Genomic DNA, 19904 nt, shown 5'->3' on the forward strand with positions numbered 1-19904 from the left:
TTCCACTGGATCAGGCTGCTCAAAGCCTCAACCAGCCTGGCCTTAAACACCGAACAAGCCTGCTTGAGACAGACTAAAAATCTCAGGCTTTGATACTTCTAATCAGCCTCCCATTCTAGGGTGCCCATGGCAATCTCCCACTTCTCATTAAGACGTAAAAACCGATTCTATTGCAAGCAAGCATTTCCTAGCTTAATACGTTTTGGGAAATAAATGCTTTTGTCGGTTGTAAAGCTGAATACTTAACTCATGATACTCGGGTTAGAGCTTAACCCACGAGCCAGCTGCCTTGGCATACGTACATTAATAAGTTCCAAATCGCACTGTCCACGCTCATAAGCCACACAGGCCAGGTGAGGGTCCCTCTTCTCACAGTACTTGCCAACAACGCGACTATCATAATAAGGATTCTCACGCAGGAACCTTTCTGGGTTGTTGTTGCTATCAATGTATATTTTGGCCAACGCATTGTGAGTTGCAGGCTCCTCACAACCCTCATGAATTCTTGCTTCCAGCCAGGGCAGCAGCAGTTTCAGCCTAAAAGGAAGCAGTTTTCACATTAAAGAGGTTGAATAAATAAGTGAGCATCCACTTGCAGTTTCTTCACTAAGGAAGTCAGCTTCAGTATAGGATAGAGCCAGTGACTAAGCTGATGTTATAGTACACCATTTTGATCTGTATTCTGGATGTTATTGTAACAGTGGAATTTTCTGACACTAAGAAGTACATCACATGCTGAAGACACTCAGGAGGCTGCTTAAAAGACGGCCCCGCATCAGCCAAGAGGAAAAGCTCACCCAACGGCAGCTTCTTATTATGTCAGGACCAGCTTTAGCTATGTAATGAGGACACGTGCTGATGGATGAACAGTACAAACATTACCAGTTTGGCAATTTTAAGAGACTTGTACAAGTTTAATACCTGTTTCTTTTCTCAACCTCGGCAACCAGCTCATCAGTTGAAAATTGACCTCTCACTACAAGGATAAGGTTCTTTATCACATCTTCAGAGCAATCCACATCAAGCAGTCCCCCGATAACAACAGGCAGACGGCTTGGATTCACCTAAACGGGATCATTGCAAGAAGTCAGTGTGTTGTCACACAGTATAGCCAGTTACACTTATTCCTAGAAATACACATGAAGGCTGCTTGTTAAGATTGACCTCCTCTTCCTGCCTTTAATCCCAGCTTCCTGAGATTCTGGACAAGCTTGAAAGTGAATTCTTCAGTCAACAGGGGTTCACACCATGGTTCAGTGGCTCACTAATGCTCGGTCCCCATGGGAAGAGCTCCTGAGCAAGCTAAAGTCTGTCCCTGCAGAAAGTATAAAGTAGAATTTTCCCCTCACCTAAAATGCTGGAAGCTAAAATTACCCCAAGAACTCCAAAGTTATTCTACCAAGTCTTCCTCCTTCAATATGCACAATAGTGGGAGTTACTGCTCAGCTTGACTGAAGAATAAGAGATCTGACTCACACAAGTGCTAACTTACCTGAGGCCACTAATAAGTGCTGAAATGTCAGTCTCAAGGATAAGGCTGTTTGCAGAATACTTAGAAATGTAACGTCTAGAGTCACATATAATACTAGAAAGATTGATCAGTTTGACTCATTAAAGCCAAGTGGCAAGTTGTAACTTACCTTCTGTACATATATCTCAATATATTTTTGGAGATTATTCCTATACAAGTACAGCACCAAGTCATGGACAAAGTCAAAGCGATCACATACAATGATGAGTGGCAATTGGTCCGTGAGTTTAGCTTCCTATGAAGAGAAGAGTTTCAGTAATTTGGTTTTGTTCACAGGCTTAAGCAGACAAATACAGTCACTTAAACTGTTACAGCAGCTGAATTTGGAAAGCCAAAATTCAACAGTCAATCCAATAATGAGAGCTTATTGTTCAACTAATTGTTTGCCATATGTAGCAAGTAGGAGTACTCACACCCACTTCAGGGCCTACAGCAAGAAGCTTTCTCAAGTTTAACCCTGCTCGCTTGCATGGCAGAGAGCCTATAAAGTTTTACAACACAGTACAGATATTACAAGCCTAAGCTATAGGTAGCATTTTTAGTTGCTGCTGGCTTTTGGTGTGCAGGATTAGCACTCTGGGATTTCAAAAGGAATTTAACCAAACTAGATTAAGTTGTAGATCATCATGTAAAACACATACAGAACTGACTTTTAAGTGCCATTTCTCTTATGATATCTCCTAGCTATGGATTTAGAGAACACAGTAAGAATCAATCTAGTAGTAGTACTACTTAAATTGCTAATACGATTAGGTATCTAGAAGCATTCCAACTTTCAGCATAAGATTACAAAGGTTACAGTACAGAAACTTAGTCTGTGGCATTCAGTATTCTGGATGCATATTTCAGATCACTTATTCGAACATGCACATCCCAGAATATAATCCTACATATAAATTACATTTAAGGACTTTACACAGGGAGGCCTGTACTGAGAGATTTACCTGGTACATGTCCTGCACATTCCAGACACGGAACAGCACAAAAAACAATAGCTTTCATCAGGAACTTGACAGCTTGATAACAACTTATGTGGCTTGATCAATTTACATACCTTACACCTCGGTGACACCAGGTCATTTTAACACAATTCTCAATAAGAGTTTGGCCATCTTCAGGTACGGTCAGCAAAATGTAAGACCATGCTACGTAACCGACAAACACGCAGGCAGGAACTGTTCCCAGATAGTTTTTCCCTCCCACGCTGTTTTCTCAGGTATTTCTGGCAGCGTTAGCTTTGTCAATAAGCCCAGCACTAACAACGGGTTACAAAATCTGAACTTGGAGCAGACTGTCTTTTCCCACTCTTCAGATGCGTTTCAGCAATACTCTGAATCCTAGCAGTAACAGGCAGTTAGCGTGTATTTACATTGATTGGTACATCCTAGCAGAGCCAAACTGCGGTTCACCCGGCTGAAGTTTAAGTAAGTGTGCATGAGTAAGATGAGTAGCACAGACCTACCTTGAAATCTGAAAGCATTTATGGAATTAATTGACACTATTTATTTGTTCTTACTGCAGGCGCTTAGTTGAAGCTGTTTACGCTGTCAATAAGCATTAAGTTATGAACCCATTTGGCATTACAGTTTTTCTCAGCCTTCAAGTTAACCATCTCCTATTTTACAGCAGGTATCTGTAACAAGTTCTAGATGAGGTGATGCTACTGCAGGAGTTTAACAGTTCAAGCCAGGTTAACCTTAGAGAGAATGGTGAGGAACTGATCTAACAGAGTCTCTCTTTTTCAGATACTGTTCCAGGCTCAGGCTCTACTAGGAGGTACTGCTGACACGATCGCTACCTCTGCCTTAAGTGGACAAATGGATCCTTAAATGCAAAGGTTAATCTGTATGCTCACAAAGCTGCCTCATTTTTCCAGTGGCACACACCATGTTTTATCAGAACCCCAAACAGGCCAAGACATCAGAACCCCAAACAGGCTACCCAGACATTACCTTGAGGAAGTTTTTAACACGTTCTGGATCATAGCAGTTACTTTCCCTACAGATTCTTTCCACTTCTTTAATTTGTCCAGTCTTGCATGCAGCTTGAATATACTTGAAGTGCACATCTGGATCCTGGCTGAAGTTTACAATAGAGCCCAGGAAATAAAACAAACCTCGAGAGAAACAGGCAATGTGTTATTTTGCTGGAGCACTTGAGTTGGATGAATGTCAGCTTTTAAGCAGGCCTTTCAAGTTACAGTTAAGGCTTAGCAAGATGCTCTTCAGCCACACAACTGCAGAGGGTCTGGCCGTTGACGTACCACCACACAGACTAGACTATACACAGCGAGTCGTGTGTGAAGTACAAAAGCCCAAAATCCAAATGCTACACAAACATAAGATGAGCATTTTGGACAAAGGAAAAAGGCCAAAAGCTTCTTCAATTAACTTTTTAGACTGGCTACAGCTCCAAGCGTTTTGGTAGCATTTCAGAAAACCAAAATATGCAACACTACTGTTGGTGCCCCCTTAATGGTTTAGGTCAGCTTCTGAGACAGCTTTGAGGCCTAGGTACTTAAATGCAATGTGGCTTTCTAAATATCAGACAGACAGTCCTTCATATAAAATGTACAATTAGGTGAGCACTAGCTCCTCTTCCTAGAGCAAGAGCATGAACTTACCTTCAAAGCTCTTGAAGGACTCAAACAGCTCAATAAGTGACTGTGTTGACAGTTGTTCATGGTATTTTGAAGCTACTTGGACACAGATCTGCAGGTTCTGACGAATGTTAGCAGACAACATAGCACGCAGACACTCCAGAGAGTCTTCTACTGATAAGGAACCAAAATAATTCACTAGCCACTGCAAAGACACATAAGCCATTTTAGATCCAAGTAGAACAGTCTACACTCTGAAGTCAAACGTTGAAAGCAATTACTAATGGCCTAGCTTTTGCTAGATTCAGGATATTTGATCTCATACCTCAGGATTAAGAAGATGAGTGTGAACTACTGCACGCTTGATGTCATACAAATCTGTGAAGTGTTCAAGTGCTCTCTGTAGCAAGCCAGCTTTCTCACACAGCTGAGCTATGTGAGCCCGGTCATAATGAGTAAACATTTGGTTTCCGAGGATAGCATCTGCAACCTAGAAAGAATATTGAGAAGTTTCATTTAGTTCGTAAGCACAATCACTAGCATTTGATATGGACCACAACGCAGTCCCTGTTCTAGTTACAGACAAGCCTGATGCAGTATAACTCAAAGCATACCTGAGGTGCATGCATGAGGTTCATCTCAAGTAAACGTGTTTGCAGGGGACCTTCTGAGGGGCGATTATTCTTCAGTGCATCCAGCAAGAAGGCTGTACATTGCTGAATTAAATTATATTCCATAAAGACATCCACAATCTGTGAAAAAAAAAAATAATCAGGAGTTTGACTAGAATCTGGAAGTATATTTAAATAAATTAACATCAAGTGCAGCTTCCAAAGCTGAACTGTTTATCCTGGCACTCCACTAAGGAGTTATTTAGTGTTCTTAAAACTAGGCAGGAAAAAACATTGTCCTGATAAGGTAAATCCAAACTCGTAGTTCAAAATTTCTCTCTGATGGTAAAAGCATGGCTTCTCTTAGCAATTTAAAGCCTTGAAGTTAACATTTCATAGCAATAAAATTATTTACTTGTGTTATATCTGCAAGAGGCTCTTCATCTTGAACAAGCATTTGTGCAAACTGCTGTCCTTGATCAGGGCTGATTCTCATTACATTCCTCAGCAAAAATATCCAGTCTGGAGTATATCCAACCTGAAGAGATAATGAAAAGTAATAACTCAGCAAGAGCACATGCCTTGTTAAATATAGAGCTCAGTAAAAGCTACCGTCAGTAGCTTTCACAACCCAGTCAGGATATCCTCATTTGGAAAACGCTACATAGGGAAGTAGGAAAGGATACATGTATGAAGTCTAGCAGTAACTATTCATAACAGAACCTTATGCCAAAGTAGGTACTACACAGGCTCTCGGATTCCCCCACGATTCATTTTAACTCCTTTGGAATACACACTAGTTATTCTTAAAAATACACAGATATGGCAACTTAATTTTCTCTCACCTTCTTAGCATACAAAACAATCTTCTGGACTTGTCCTGTTTCAGCAAAACATTGGATGACTTTGTTTGGAACGTTGGCTCTCAGATAGACACTAAGTGCTAGCGTAGGATCTACAGATTTCACAAGGTCTCCCAGCTCCTCTGAGCATTCCAGCTGTTTAAAAGATATAAATACAGTCAGTCCACCCTAACAGTGCCGTGCTGCAATGCATTTCTACCTTCTTCCTCATTTGTTTTCCTTTTGGACTTCTCTTAAACAAAAAATTAAGGCCCAGCTCAACAGCATTATTTGATTGTTTCAGCAAGAATCCAGTGGGCCCTGCTCTTACACTCTTCAGGAAGAGTAAAAGGCATTTGTAGAGCTAAAAAGAATTAGGTGATTCATTGTATCAGCATGTTTCTGCAGCTAATTACAGATGTAACCACAGCTTAAAATCAAAACCTAGTATCCAAAGAAGTGCCTTGGAAAGGAATAGTATCCGCTTCACTACCTTCACCCTGCTGTAAGTAGAACTAGCACAGCTCTAAGTATTTGATCTGTTCTCCTGCAGTAACATGGGTCACAGTTACAGGTAGAGTGAACAGCTATTTTTACTCTGTTTGATCACAGTAGCGTAATGATGAGTAGTCCAGTTGAGTTTTCCAGCGACAAGGGGGAAGGCTGTCAAGCAGTAACATCCCTCCCCCTCCAGAGTTTTAACATCTACCCCAAATTCACCTTATCTTCTTTTAACCATTTTTCCAAGAGCTGCTTCCGTCCCTGCTGAAGCACCGGTCTGCAGAGTTCCAGCGACTCATACTTGTTCAGCTGCCCTTGGTCAAGCAGAATGCCGAAGTACTGGAGCAAAGGGGAAGTCTGTCCCGGCTGAGCTGGAACACTCTGGAACCGGCGTATGGTGTCTGGAGTACGCAGGATTCCCTGCCAGAAATAGAGATGCACTTCAATTTTCTGTTCTGCTATTGTGGCTTGGTTAGTTTCTCCAGAGAGCTGAAGTTAGAGATGTTTGCTACAGTGACACTGTTTTGCCAGTCCAGAGTAAGTCAGAAGCAGTACAGCTCAACATCAGCTCAGACACTGCCTTTGAGATGTTTTGACAGATGTGCAATAGTAGCAATGCAGATTTAAGTTCAAGTCACTGTCCTACATAATTAAGAGACCATTGTCCGTGCAAGCAAATTCCTCTCATTTGAACTTAGCATGATCTTTGCTCTTAGTCTGCCCTTTCTGTCCTGTTTGCAGGTGCAGCCTCAGCTGGAGGCTGTCTTTTCATAGCAACTTTTTAACCTTTGAAGCAATAAAGCTAAGTACCAGAAACATTAAATCATGCAGCCATTACTTCATCATTTACTCCCTTTTCCCCCGGCGGGCTCCATGCAAGCTTTAAGATCTTCCAGCACAGAATCAGTTCACTCAATGCATAGTGCACAGGTACGTCAACTACTACAACATCAGCACAGGAGCAGTAATGCGATTCTGGTCTCGCCACTTACAAAACTCAGTGAGCTTTCCTGAAGCAAGAAGCTTAAGCCAGCAGAGTTCAGTACTGTTGTGAACATCAGTCTATTACCTTTGGAGCATTAGCTGCCACTTTTGCTGCCTCTGAATAGTTCCCTTGTGCAAACAGCGCATTGAATTTACGGGCAAAGAGCTCCTCAGCACCCGCCAGGTTGTTGCGGACAGCCATTCGTAAAGCCAGGTCTGGATTCTGCAGCACATTTGTGATATAGGGAATAATATTCTCCTCTTCCACACACACTGAGAGCACCTGAATAAATCACCAAGGAAAACTTCCAGTTAGTCCAAATCTAAGAAGGGAGCCAAGGACTAAGCTATCCTCTAAAAGGAAAGTATACACGGAAAGCTTTTTTATCCCTCAATAACTGCAGTCTTGCTATTCTGTTCAAGCAACAGACCTCCAGTTAGAAAGAACCTCTACCATTCAATTACTGCAACAAGGCAGATGATTAACAGCCAGTTTAAACTGGGGTATTTGCAGTGGTCAGAAATACATGAAGGCAAGAAATTCCTTTCTGTAACCTGTACTCAGCATCCTACATATCCAAGTCTAGCGAATGAATTTCTGCCTTATATTACTCATGCTCAACAAGCAATAACATTCTAAATCAATTCACTCTAAAGGCATAGCTGCACAATGTTAGATTAAATGTGTATGGATATACAGTAGCAAATTTTCTTTGGGGCTCAGAACGCTGTCAGACATGAGATTTTCTGAACAGAGCTCAAAGTTAACATACTTAAGACTTGCTCTGCAAGAGGGTATAATCTGACCCCAAAAGAGAGGTATATTCTAGTTTCTCAACAGTAAGACAGTGTTTAGGTCACTGACTTCCATTACAAAACTCCTAAAATTACACAACTAGAACCTAAGTTGTAGCAGAAACCAGAAGTCAGACAAACTGCACTTCTGTTCAGCTATCTGATACTACCATATTCCTCATCCTATTACTCTGCCATGATAACTTCTGGAAACTTTTAGACATCCATACAGACACTACAGCGTGTCATGAAGAGCCACTGGGATTAGCTAAACAAGTGGTTTCCAGGCCAAGCTCCCTTACTTGTCCTTTTCGATTTACTCCAATAATTCCAGCTGTTGCTTCATGCTGTGCAGTTACAAATATGGTCTCTCCGCTGATTCTGTTCATATAGATACAGGTGCCAGTTTCCAGATCATACAAGTGGATATAGCCATATTTTGTTATGAGAAACACCACATCATGCTTGTCACTGATCTGCAAAACAGGGACACATTAATCACATTTGGTATTGGATAAACAATCAAGTACTAAGAATTAGCAGTTGTACCATTTCAGGACAACTAGAAGAACTGTTATACTTTTATATACTTGAGCACTATCACCAAAGAATGACATTTTAAGAGCTTGAAAAGACAGTTAAATATAAATGAATATTTCTCCCATAAATAAGAACAAGCTGCCTTTGAATGCTACTTCAGCCTCTACATTTACTTCAACAATGCAGAAGCAGGAGCAGAAATCACACCAGTTTAGTGCCAAGCCTCAGGTCTGTATATTGACCACCTGGCTGCCAGTGCCCTGTTGGTGTCACATCCACCAAGAGAAGCTGCAGACTTGTTCTTGTGCTCGTTTGTGGCTGTCATACCTGCATGGCAACAGGAAAGTCATTCTGCGCCTCGGGAGGAAAGAAGACATCCACTGCTTTCTTTGGAAACGGCTGATTCCCAGTAGGTGGTGTGCCAACTTCAATGATATGCAGCTGCACAACAGATAAGATTAGTCTGTTAGTTCTTGTGTTTAAATTCATGTAACAACAGGTTAGGTTCAACAATGAAGATATGGCAATTCTGTTGTTGCTAAGCATTAATCCCAAACTTAAAGACAAACTAAACCAATGTTCCTAAATATTTTCACTAAGTGTGTGGCATACTGTATTCACATACATAGATAAGTGAAACAGTCAAGTACGATCCTTAAGTTTAAGGATTCAGCTAGGTCACTTTATATGCACTCTCTCAAATTGGTTAACATTCTACAGACACAGTTCTAAAGACGTTTCTCTGAATCTAGCTTTGGATTTACTTTGTTTTAGCCCTCACAAAGCAGGTCAGATAATTTCGGTGTTAGTATTAGACCAATAGTTTGCCTTGTAACACTAGCGTTTAATTTTTTGCATCTGATAACTTCTAAATAAGTTAAGCCTGATACTGGGGATCAGCATCAAAGAAAGATTACAACAGCTTTTCCCTAAGCTTAGCCTGCGAAGCAGGGAGTCACGTGTTTCAAGCAGCTAATTAGGCTGGTCGTGACATGCTATTTCACTTCATGACTCAAATCAGGCTCCTGCTACATCAGGTATTCTCTGCTGTGAAGCTCTGTATGCACCAGTGTCCACTTGCATTACACATACAGCATCCAGACTGACACATAGGCCTTCACTTTTTTTCCTAAAGGCAACTTTGTGCATTAAACCACTTGTTTTCCTGAAAGCAACAACCAGGGTGAGTCATTAAAGGTTACAGCATACTTAGAACCAAGTCTTACCTTACCCCCAGCTTGCCCTCTTACTGCAAAACAGAAGAGAGTGGATTCTTCAGCATTTCCTTCCATCTTGAACTGTGCAAAGCTAGCTGCATGTCCCTCTATTGGCTGTGACACCTTTCTATCTACAGAATATAGCTGCATCGCTCCCACAACACGATTTTGCTAGATAAGACAGAATGAGTTAGGAATAACAGGCACTCAGCCAGTAATTTCATTTAATTTAGCGTTGGTAAATATGTTGCAACATCAAACTAAAGCCCCACCACCATGCTTCTGTTAACAAAGGCATCAATTAAGACTCTTAATCATGTACTACTGTTTATACCATTACTGTAAGATTTTGCTACACTTTGTTTGTTATTTGAAGGTCAAAACAAGCATTTACATTCCTAGTGTTTTACGAAAGGAAACAAATGTGTCAAGGAGAAAGAAACAAGCTCTGGGCCTTCCTCACTGAAAAATACCTGTGCAGATATGCCAGTCAGCAACAGCCATTTCTGCTTCGCATCAGTGCGGTAGTTGATGATCTGGCAGCCAGCAAGACTAGAATGGCGATCAAACATTTTCACAGGCTGAGACTCCCCCTCCATACTCCAATGGTAGACAGCGTTATCCGTTACAAGGGCAACAGTATTCAGAGAGATCCACTTCCAGAAGGTGACATCATCCGTCATTGTATGAGCCTTCATTTTGCTCTTCATTTCAATGTTAAATATTTGAAGCGTTTTCCCAGCTAGAAAACACAACCTTGTTAGCCAGGTTGCAGTTTCCACGTATTCCTTCAAGCACTGGTTAAAAGTAAAAGAGCTGCACTATGACATTAAAGGCTTGTGACCTCCTTTAAGGAAATGCTATTATACACTGGCAGTATCTTCACTGATTAGCTATTACTTTTAACCAGACCACGCTTCTAGGGCTAATTTTATCAATTTGCCACTACTGAGCAATCAAACAGATGTGGAGAACAACTTGGTAAGAGACAACAACTTCTACACAAACAAGTTGTACAATACTTCACGTACATCAAAACTAGGATACAATAATGCTGAATCTCTCAAAAGTTGTGAGGAGAGCTATGCCAGCGTCATTAAAAGCTGTGTCCACATCTGTTTCAAGTATAAAAAAGGACAACATGGGATGGTCGAGTCGGCAAAAGGCTTTCGTAATTCACATTCATTAACCAAAACCCTGAGGTTGCACTAACAGGATACACAGAGCTGCTGGCTGCAAACCAGACTAACAGAAACCGTGCAAGGAAAGGCATCTACCAACAAGCTCTAGAGGTAAAAGCAAAACTTCTCGGAATTACACAGAATGGTGCATACATGTGCCCTGAACAGCCACCTGCTCCTGTTTCCTACCAGAGTTTTTACAATGCAGTGACATATAAGAAATTATTTCTTCCTATTGAGAAGATAAGGAAGATTCTGACCAACTCCTACCAGTTTTAGGAGGCAGATATTTAAGGACGTGCTGGTGTAGCCCAAGGGGAATATTAAAGATGATGTGAAACTAGGCACAGGTCAGAATATGCGTTATGGTTACCAACTGTAACTCAGCTTGTCACAGTCACAATGCTCTATGGGCAAGTGCCTTCTCTAACCAAGGTTTAGTTTTGTTAGAAGCCACCATTAGTTCAGCTACTGATACAAGATGCAGCCTCAGGAGTTTCCAGAGCTTGAAGATTGTCTAACCCAGTGTTGCTCAGCCCACAGGCTAGCAGATTATATTCACACCTAGTGCAGCTGGAGCTTTAGGGTCAAGGGAGGCAACATTCAAGTAAGGTATCCTACACACTACACGAGGCACATCAAGAGGTAAAATCTACACTTAAGTTGAAAGGGTTAAGTTAAGTTTTTACTGTCGTTAAAAACCTTAGTATCAAGATTATGATAGATTAAGTATGCTTTAAGTTCTTCAGTGGATTAATTTTGTGAATCTTAAGGATTCTCTTGTTTGGGAGGGAATTTTAGGCTTTCAGTTGCTTAACACCGCTGTTCAGCCATGTGCACCACAGATCTGAGCCATATGATCCTGCTTTCTCTTTCCCTAAGACAGGACGGAACTAGTACAGTCAATTGAGATAACTCACCATCTGCACACACAAGAAAGCATTAAAGTTGTGACAAAAGAGGAGCACAGTATTAAAGTCAAATAACATTGAATACATACTAATCTTTCCATTAGTAATACAGGCATTTCTAGAGTGACAGCATTTAAGGCTTCTTGGGCCACTTGGGGAAAGAGGTCAATGCTTCTGGAGCCTCCAAAGGAATGCTTGTTCTCTGGATTGCCAGAGATACCAAGTTACCTGACCTTGGGCTTCATTCACCACACAAGTCTTCCCAACACAGTCCTACTCTTCTTATCACTGACTGATACAATAAATATGCACTACCTAGCACAGTGGCCTCTTCCATCAAGGCCAGGCTAAGGCCTTCAGGAATATCTCTCCTCCTCCCCTGTCTTAGATTTCCTCTCTGTAAAATGAGGCTTAGTTGATCGATCTTACATGCTTCAGAGATCAGGTCTCATTTCCCTCAGACGTATTTCCAGACTTGAGACTCCAGAAGCACCTCAAATCCTAAACTTTCCTTCCACCTCTCCCTGCTCAGAAGCTGTAAGCATTCTGGCTGAAGCAAGAGACCTCATCCTAGTGATCAGCAAACAGCAGGAAGCCTCAGCTGAAGCTTACTGCCCAGCTGCCTTCAGAGGAACTGAAAATGCACTAAACTTAAGCTCCCATTAAGCTGTGGAAAATTGGTAAGGGATCCTCACACATAAGTTGCCCAAGACTGAAGTCAGTCATAAATCAGTCTTACAGAAAGCTCTCCATCCACTTAATGTTTATTAGGTTTTCCTTACCTTTTAATGCAATGACTTTACTGGCAGGGTTCATGATAGCACTGTCAGCTGAAATTGGTCTTCGAATAGGGTTGCTGGGATCATTCATGTCAATGATCACCACTTGAGCCTGTTCTCCCACTTTCTCCCTTATGCAGATGAACTTGTCAGACTCCATTGTCAGAGTGCTGAACCCGATGTTAGCTGGGTTGATTCCTAGATTTTGGAGCTGGAAGAGAAAAAAAGGTTTAGCTTTAAGTATATACCCTAGTATGGCCACAAACAGCTTTTACATAAGTTGCAAGAGACGCTAGGCTTCACGTACCTTTTTGCGACAACACAAACATGCTACCCAAAAATGGCACAGCACCCATTCTTGCCCATCTCCAATTAAGCCCAGCAGGCTTCCTGAAGAAGCCCTGCAGCATTCAAGCCCTTGTCTTCAAGGTCCATTTACAACTTAAGATTTTGAGAACTCCACTTTTGAACCCTTCATGTGGTTGAAGACACACAGAACTTGCCTGCTCATTTTAGCTGTGCTAGAGTTGCAGCTTCAGTACTCACTCTCACCAGCTTTGCTTCCAGACCCCTACCTTGTTACATTGAGCTTGGCAGCTATCACTATTTCAAGCTTAATGTCACATGTGAGGTGTCTGAGCTTTATCTTTATCCTTGTAGAGTTAAAAAAAGCCACCTGTCTAGTAATTAGCCTAGTCCTGTCTTGCAGCAAGGCCATATACCACCCAGGAGGCAGAGTGAACACAGATGAGATGGGCAGAGAAGATAATAACACAGAAGATAATAAACCACCTCCTTTTCTGCTGAGCCACACAGTCTGCTCTGCAAACCTTTAAATTAGGATTCTACTACAGCTTGCAATAAAACACAGCGAAGTGGTGTTAACTAAACTGTGTTTGCAACAGGCTGGTGTACGAGGATGTCAGCTTTGAAACCAAGTTCACTGCATTTTTCAGTGGCAATGCAGAATGGTTAGTTCAACTCACGTGAGGGGAGTACACCTTAAAAACTCAACACTGGTTTTCTACCGTTAGAGGAGTTATCGCTTCTAATATTTTAGATATTTTTCTTTCCGAGAGACTGTTTGAACTTCCAGCCCAAGGTCTACCAAGAAGGGTTAGACCTTCAAAGCTATTTAAGTGTTATTGTACTAGTCTGAAGCAAAACACTAAGCTCTTATCAGCTGTGCTCTGTACAAACTCCGAGGTGACCGCGCCTCAGCGGCTCTACTTCTGCCTGCTTGAAGCTTCCGATAAAGAGGGTGTTTTACTACACTTCCCCTTTGTCCTGGCTTTCAGACAGCACATGCAAGGAACTAGTAACTTCTAAGCCATGGCATACCACGTTAAGAGAGCGAGCTTCACAAAAAGCCCTTCAATCCATGATCTACATCACCCAGTGAATCACGACAGGCAGATCCTCGTACAGTCCAAGGCTGAGACTCAAATGCAAGTCAGTCTTAGCTCCTTGGGTCTGCTGAATTTCTAGAAGATGATTCAGCCTGTGTACAGTTCTCTGATCACTCTGCATTTAAGCCCTTTGTCCTAAAGAACATAATTTCATTGAAGTTATCTTGCTTTTTCAAGCAAGTACTTCACTATTTGAAGCTCTTCAGTTGGGTTTAAAAAACCATGTTCAAGCTCTTTAATGTTTAAGGGTTCATTTCACAACTAGTAAGAGAGTTAACACGGACTTCATGGTGAATTTGTCTAGCCAGCTTTTCTTCTTCAAAAGATTCTAAGAGAGAGAAAACTATAAGCAGAACAGGTTCAAATGTAGTTGTTGAAGCTAGGCAACAAACTAGTTACCACAGGTGATCAGCTGATGCTGTTCCTCTGCAGCAGAATACCAGCACTTCCTTCCTGCAGCTTAACACAGTGAACAATTTCATTCAAAGACAGCTCCCTTTGCATCCATCCACCTGACAATAAATCCAGGAAGCTTTCGTGTGAGACAAGTGTTTTATCAACTCTCTCAAGAGAAAACAGCCTTTGTGCTACAGCTACAGAAATCAAACCCTACCTCCCTGACAGGCCTGAACTCTGTTACTCAGATTTTGGTCGCAGTCCAACAAAGAACCTGACCGCGCAGTCTTCGGCAACATGCATTCAGAGAGAACATCTCAGATTTAAATTCAATTCCCCACTCACACCTTTGTTTGGGTAGTGCTGTCTAGGCCTGAGACTCTGGTATTTGTACATCACCAGGCAAGACTACGTGCAACCCAGTCACACCCCTGCAGGCAGAGGGTTTGAAGATGTCAGAGTTTCATCTGGTAGAGCTGGGGAGAGACCTACTAAGATGTGGCATTTCCTTTTGCTAGGGCTGCAAGCTTAGCAAGTGCAAAATCATTTACCAGGCAATCAACTCCCTTGTTAATTTGTTAGAGGAGGGTGGTTTCAGAGCGCCAAGTACTCTGCCTGGCAGTAACTCAGGGCACTATACTCCAACAAACACTGTCAACAGAAAAAAAAGAAACAAACAAGTCCTAGCAGATGGCAGACCTCCTAGGGAGGCCAAGATGTAACCACGGAATCAAAGTTGCTTCGATATTGCAAACAAGATTTAACATAATCATGATCAAGCTCCCATCTGCCAGGTGTCATGCCTGAGGTATCATCCCACCCTAGCTAGTCGTGGAAAATGTGATCTTTCTTAAGTTGAAGACAATTTCCAAAGGCGAGATGTTTCTTTGCAAAGGTGAGATGTTTCTTTGCAAAGGTTTAGATTAACACTGGAGCTCTGAGGAAAGCTTGGAGTTTTCTGATGGAGGGATGACCATCAGTGAGGTCTAAGTGCACAAGCTCCCTCTGCTAACACTTCATCTTTTAATCTCAACAGATCCATCACATGAATCAAGTTTGCTTCAGGCACTGAGAAGGGAAGTTCACTCTATCCATGCCAATCGCTGCGTTTAATTACGCAAGACTGTCTCCAGCCAAGAGCAGCGCTTGCTTTGCTCAGCCGGTGAGGCTAATGGTAACTGGTCTCGGGTGCACTCGGACCTGATGCAGAGAACTCTTGAGAGTATGGATCACTCCCCGGAGTACAGGTTATTTCCTTCCCCAATCAGGCTAAAGTTCAGGTGAGCAAGGCAGCAGTGTTTATAAAGCTCAGCAAAGTAAACTGAAACTAGGATTACTAACAGGGAACATGACAGCAGGTACTTCTTTGGAAGCTTTTATCCGGACAACTTCAATATTATTGTATGTACAAATCCTGAGCTTACACTACAACTAAAAGAGTACAGGGGTTTATGGCAGATTTTTCTACCCCTTCTCCTCCTACCATAAAGGAAAAAATCCAGACATTTAATATTGCACACTTAGGTCCACAACCTTTCACCAATTCAGGAACAAGTTTAAAAGACTAAAGGAAAAAGAAGGAATTATAAGATACTCCTACATTATACTACCAAATCCACTTCCTTGGTTTTTAAATAGATATGAAGGCAGAACTTGCAAGCTGTGCTTGGGCCACCAATTTACAGTTCAAGTTGTTTAACATCAGCATTTGTTGGAAAGTTCAGTTATAGCAGTCTCCTGAAAGCATGCTGAGAATAAAGTGTGCTGTGAAGTAGCTGCTCCATTAGAGCTGAACCACGGAACAGGCCACCAGAGACAGCAGCAGCTCTTCTGTTCATCAGAGATGTCGCCTTGAAGGACTCATCTAACCCAAGGCTGGACACTTCAGTCAACTGCAGGTTGTACCAAACCATCAAATTCTATGACTACATCTATCTGAACAGCACTGAGAGATGAATCATCATAACATGGTAAGTGAATATCTAATTAGCTAAATTATTTGTTCTACTGGAAGATAATTCAAGTACCTTCTGGGTAACTTAGCCAGAAAAGTTGTCACATTACATGCATGTTTGACATCAAACTGAACGGCAAAACTGCTGACAAGAGTCTCTTTGTTGACCCCTTCCTGGAACACTCGCTTTCTTGTGACAGTTTGCTTAGCTGTCAAATAATTTCTCCTTGCCTACGAGGAAGGGCACGGAACTGCTGAGCACGCGTTTTACCTCGACTCTCACACTCAACAGGATATAATCACGGTTCCTGCAGCCACAGCAGCTGCTTAGTCTCTGCCCAGAGACGCCTTATCTACATGCAGCTAGAAGTCACGTAGCTGGGAAATGCCAGTTAACAGAAGAATTCCCAGTCTTTGAAGGAAGCATAGAGCTCCTCGACATGCAGAGTCACATCAGCTCTGCTGTAAGGTCACACTTTACTGAGCTCTGATTGAACAATGTAGACACCAGGCCACTCATTTAGTTCCATACATGAAAATCAACAAAGCAATTTCACTTGAGCAAAAGATTTATACCTGTGCTGATCTGTTAGAGAACTGCAGTCAGTGACTAACGCTGGAATCCTATGGCCAATCAATGGCTCCAAAGCCCTTCACGTTTACCTATGCAAGGTAAGAGCTGTAGCTTGTGACAGGCTACGAAGTGACATTTTCAACAGATAAGAGACCACTAACATATTCAAGAGCTCTTCTATTTCTGTATCCTTTCTATTTTCTGCCCTCAACAGGCAGAGGCAGCCATCCGGTCTCAACAGCCACAGACGAGCTGTGTGAACCACAGATGAGAGCAGACCTGCCGAATCTTGGGGTTCAGAACCACTGCTGCCACCACTGACCGTCGGTAAAGTCCCCACAGTCCCAGCCTGAAGCACTACAGAGCGGTGCCACCAAGACAAGCAGGCCTGTTGACTCCAGTGCCCACTGCAAGGGACATACCAAGAGGAATAGCTTATAACCTGCTTTACTAATTGTTCCTATCCAATTAGTTCACACACACACACTCCTCAAGTCACTTCAATTCTTCACAGCATTCTGTTAGAGATTTTCCTTCTGTAAGCATCCTCTGAGCTTGCTGGTTGTAGAAATCAGGATCCACTAAGAAGCCGAGGGCAAGAACCCCACCAAAGCAGCATCAGGCACAGCAGCCCTCTCCAATTCCAAAAAAAAAATCAAAAAACAAACAAAAAAATTGCCAACAAACCCTACTTAGCTGCTTCAAATTAATGCTGTTATAGCAGAGCTTTAGCAGTTCAGGATATATTAAACTATCTCACTGCCAGCACAATACGTGGAAGCACTTTGTTGTTTCTCATTGTTACAGTGAAGTAGTAAATGTATACATTTTATGCCACAATGCCTCAACTGTCTGGTTTTGTTCAGTTAGCTCTCTGCCATAGCAAGCTATGATTCTGAGAGCTCCACCACACTAGAGCAGCACAGTCACTTCTCAGGTTTGCTCCACCAGTGACCAATAGATACAAGAACCCTTTTTCCTGTTTAGAAGGGTAGCTCTGTCCCAGCACCAAGCGCTCAGCAGAGCTGACAAGTTTTGCTGTCTAGACAAGTCTGCAAAATAATTTAATTTTTTAAATCTATTTAGGTTCAGAAAAGTATTTATTAATGCTTTAAGGCACACCAGCACAGTGGTGTGCCTGCTCCGAGTTCAATTTTTATATATTTAATGGTAGTGTGGCCAAGTTAAATGGCAACTACATTTTGCCACCTGCTAACTTGTCAGGTTCCTCCTCATTCATCAGGAACGTGTCATCTCAGAAGAGCTCCATGCAGCAGTAAGCAGTTGTGTTTTACTTTCACCTTCAAGCACAGAGGCACCAACTTATGGCATCCCTAAAACCTAGACAGGAGCAACCAGACTTGGAATCATTTGATATACCGAACCCTGATCTCCCACCACATGCCCACTGCTTCCTCACGGCTACCTTAAAAAAAAAAAAAAAAATTAGCACTATAAAGTTTTATAATACAAGTCTGGTAGTTTTGACAGCACAGGAATCAAGTTTCTCCTTGGGAACTCTCAGGGAAGGAGTTTCTCAACAACGTATTGTTGATGTTCTTTGGTGGAAAGGCAAGCATGCCCAACAGACACAACACGGATAACAGCCTGTATATTTGCAGCTACTGAGATTTCAGAACTATGCAATGGGACGCAAACAAACAGGTCCTGGAGCCCAACAACACATTTTGTTTTTAGTCTTTTCTCAGCAAATATCCAGAGAGTTTACCTGGCCCTCATTAGCTAACAACTAAGAGTAGATCTTGAGCTCCAATGGCAGGTACAAAGCATGCTGCACCCAGGAGATGAGACATTCACAAACACAACAGCTTCCAGAGCCTTTAAATCTTCATTCCCGTATCACCTTGCCAAGATGCTGACAGCAACAGATAGAGCGAATGTGCTCGAGCAGCTCAACACAGAGCACAGCTGGGCTGAGCTGAACATCAGGACACACTTTGTACAGACAACTACTTGACCGTTTTCTGAGCTGCAGCAGAGAATCCATGGAGAACTTGTATCACACCATACCTAGTCCTGACTACCAGTCCTCAAGATTAATTGAAGCAACTTTCAGTAACAGCCTCCCCAAAGATTTTCTCATTCATATCCATCACCTGCTTTGTTATGAACAGGGCTCCAGTTGGGTGCCTTGTCTTTTGCTAAGCATCAGCTGCAAACTTGCAAGTGTTGTGCAACACCTGTACAACAAGTTTCCTAGACAATGTAGGTCAGGCATGGTTCAAGAAGTTGTATTACTAAGTCTGTGAGGACCTCCTGCGAACAACCTGGAATACACTAAAGCAGTTCCGCACACCAAAAGTGTAGCAATATCCATGTTTCTGCTCTCAAAGTTTACTCTAACGGCGACTCAGAAGTTTTAGCACGGAAACAGAACCGCCCAGAATTCAAGTTCCTCTGAATTTTTTCAATGAAATAAAAAGGGGAAGTTCAGTAGGTACAACAAGCTGAGGCGTTACAGGCAAGAGACACACACTCATCAGCTCAGAAGGCTGGACATCCAGTCTTACAAAAGACCAGCTCATATATGCAGTTATAAAAACTACCAATTAAGCCAGTGCTCTATACGAAATAGGTACAGGACAAACATAAAAATACAAATAAACAGATAAATCAGTCTTTAGACAGAGTAGTCATGTTCCACAACAGTGCTGGCCTGAAACATCTCAGCACTTGTGGAGTTAGGCACACGAGTCACCTTATGTAATAGTATTCATGTCATTAGAGACCCGGCAGTGGGTCACGTGTGATGTTTGGACCTTAAATAATGTATCATAGATGCCTTTTCACGAGACTTTGTTTAGAGCTGGGCTCTAGAGGGGTCAGTGTCACCTGAGCAAACAAAACCTTCTCTATATCTGGCTCTAGGCTAAGTCACTGGCAGGGGAGAGCACTTGCTCAGAGCTGCAGCTCTGGCCAGCTCAGGAGATTCTCCTGTCAGTGCTGTTCTCTGAAGAGGATTACAGGGCTGCACCCAAAATGTGCATTCGGGCCTCATTTTAAACCGACACCAAAATAAAATCATTCAGTGCTCACAGTTAACTAACTGGATAAAAACC

General features: G+C 42.2%; 1 protein-coding gene across 2 annotated transcripts in view; it reads right to left on the reverse strand.

Moving 5' to 3' along the window:
- CLTC (clathrin heavy chain) overlaps positions 1–19904 on the reverse strand; it is a 32040-nt gene that overhangs the window by 10619 nt on the left and 1517 nt on the right. For both annotated transcript variants that reach the window (XM_069874122.1, XM_069874123.1), the window contains exons 2-17: positions 12495–12702; positions 10094–10362; positions 9630–9791; positions 8731–8844; positions 8166–8339; positions 7154–7351; positions 6304–6504; positions 5587–5739; positions 5157–5279; positions 4745–4882; positions 4456–4620; positions 4155–4335; positions 3484–3647; positions 1641–1766; positions 922–1064; positions 303–537 (exon numbers count right to left, since the gene is read on the reverse strand). In XM_069874122.1, the coding sequence (XP_069730223.1) occupies positions 303–537; positions 922–1064; positions 1641–1766; positions 3484–3647; positions 4155–4335; positions 4456–4620; positions 4745–4882; positions 5157–5279; positions 5587–5739; positions 6304–6504; positions 7154–7351; positions 8166–8339; positions 8731–8844; positions 9630–9791; positions 10094–10362; positions 12495–12702 (2754 nt within the window). The remainder of the gene's footprint in view (positions 1–302; positions 538–921; positions 1065–1640; positions 1767–3483; positions 3648–4154; positions 4336–4455; positions 4621–4744; positions 4883–5156; positions 5280–5586; positions 5740–6303; positions 6505–7153; positions 7352–8165; positions 8340–8730; positions 8845–9629; positions 9792–10093; positions 10363–12494; positions 12703–19904) is intronic.

Source organism: Phaenicophaeus curvirostris, chromosome 21 (genome assembly GCF_032191515.1).
Source record: "Phaenicophaeus curvirostris isolate KB17595 chromosome 21, BPBGC_Pcur_1.0, whole genome shotgun sequence".
Classification (NCBI taxonomy): Eukaryota; Metazoa; Chordata; class Aves; order Cuculiformes; family Cuculidae; genus Phaenicophaeus; species Phaenicophaeus curvirostris.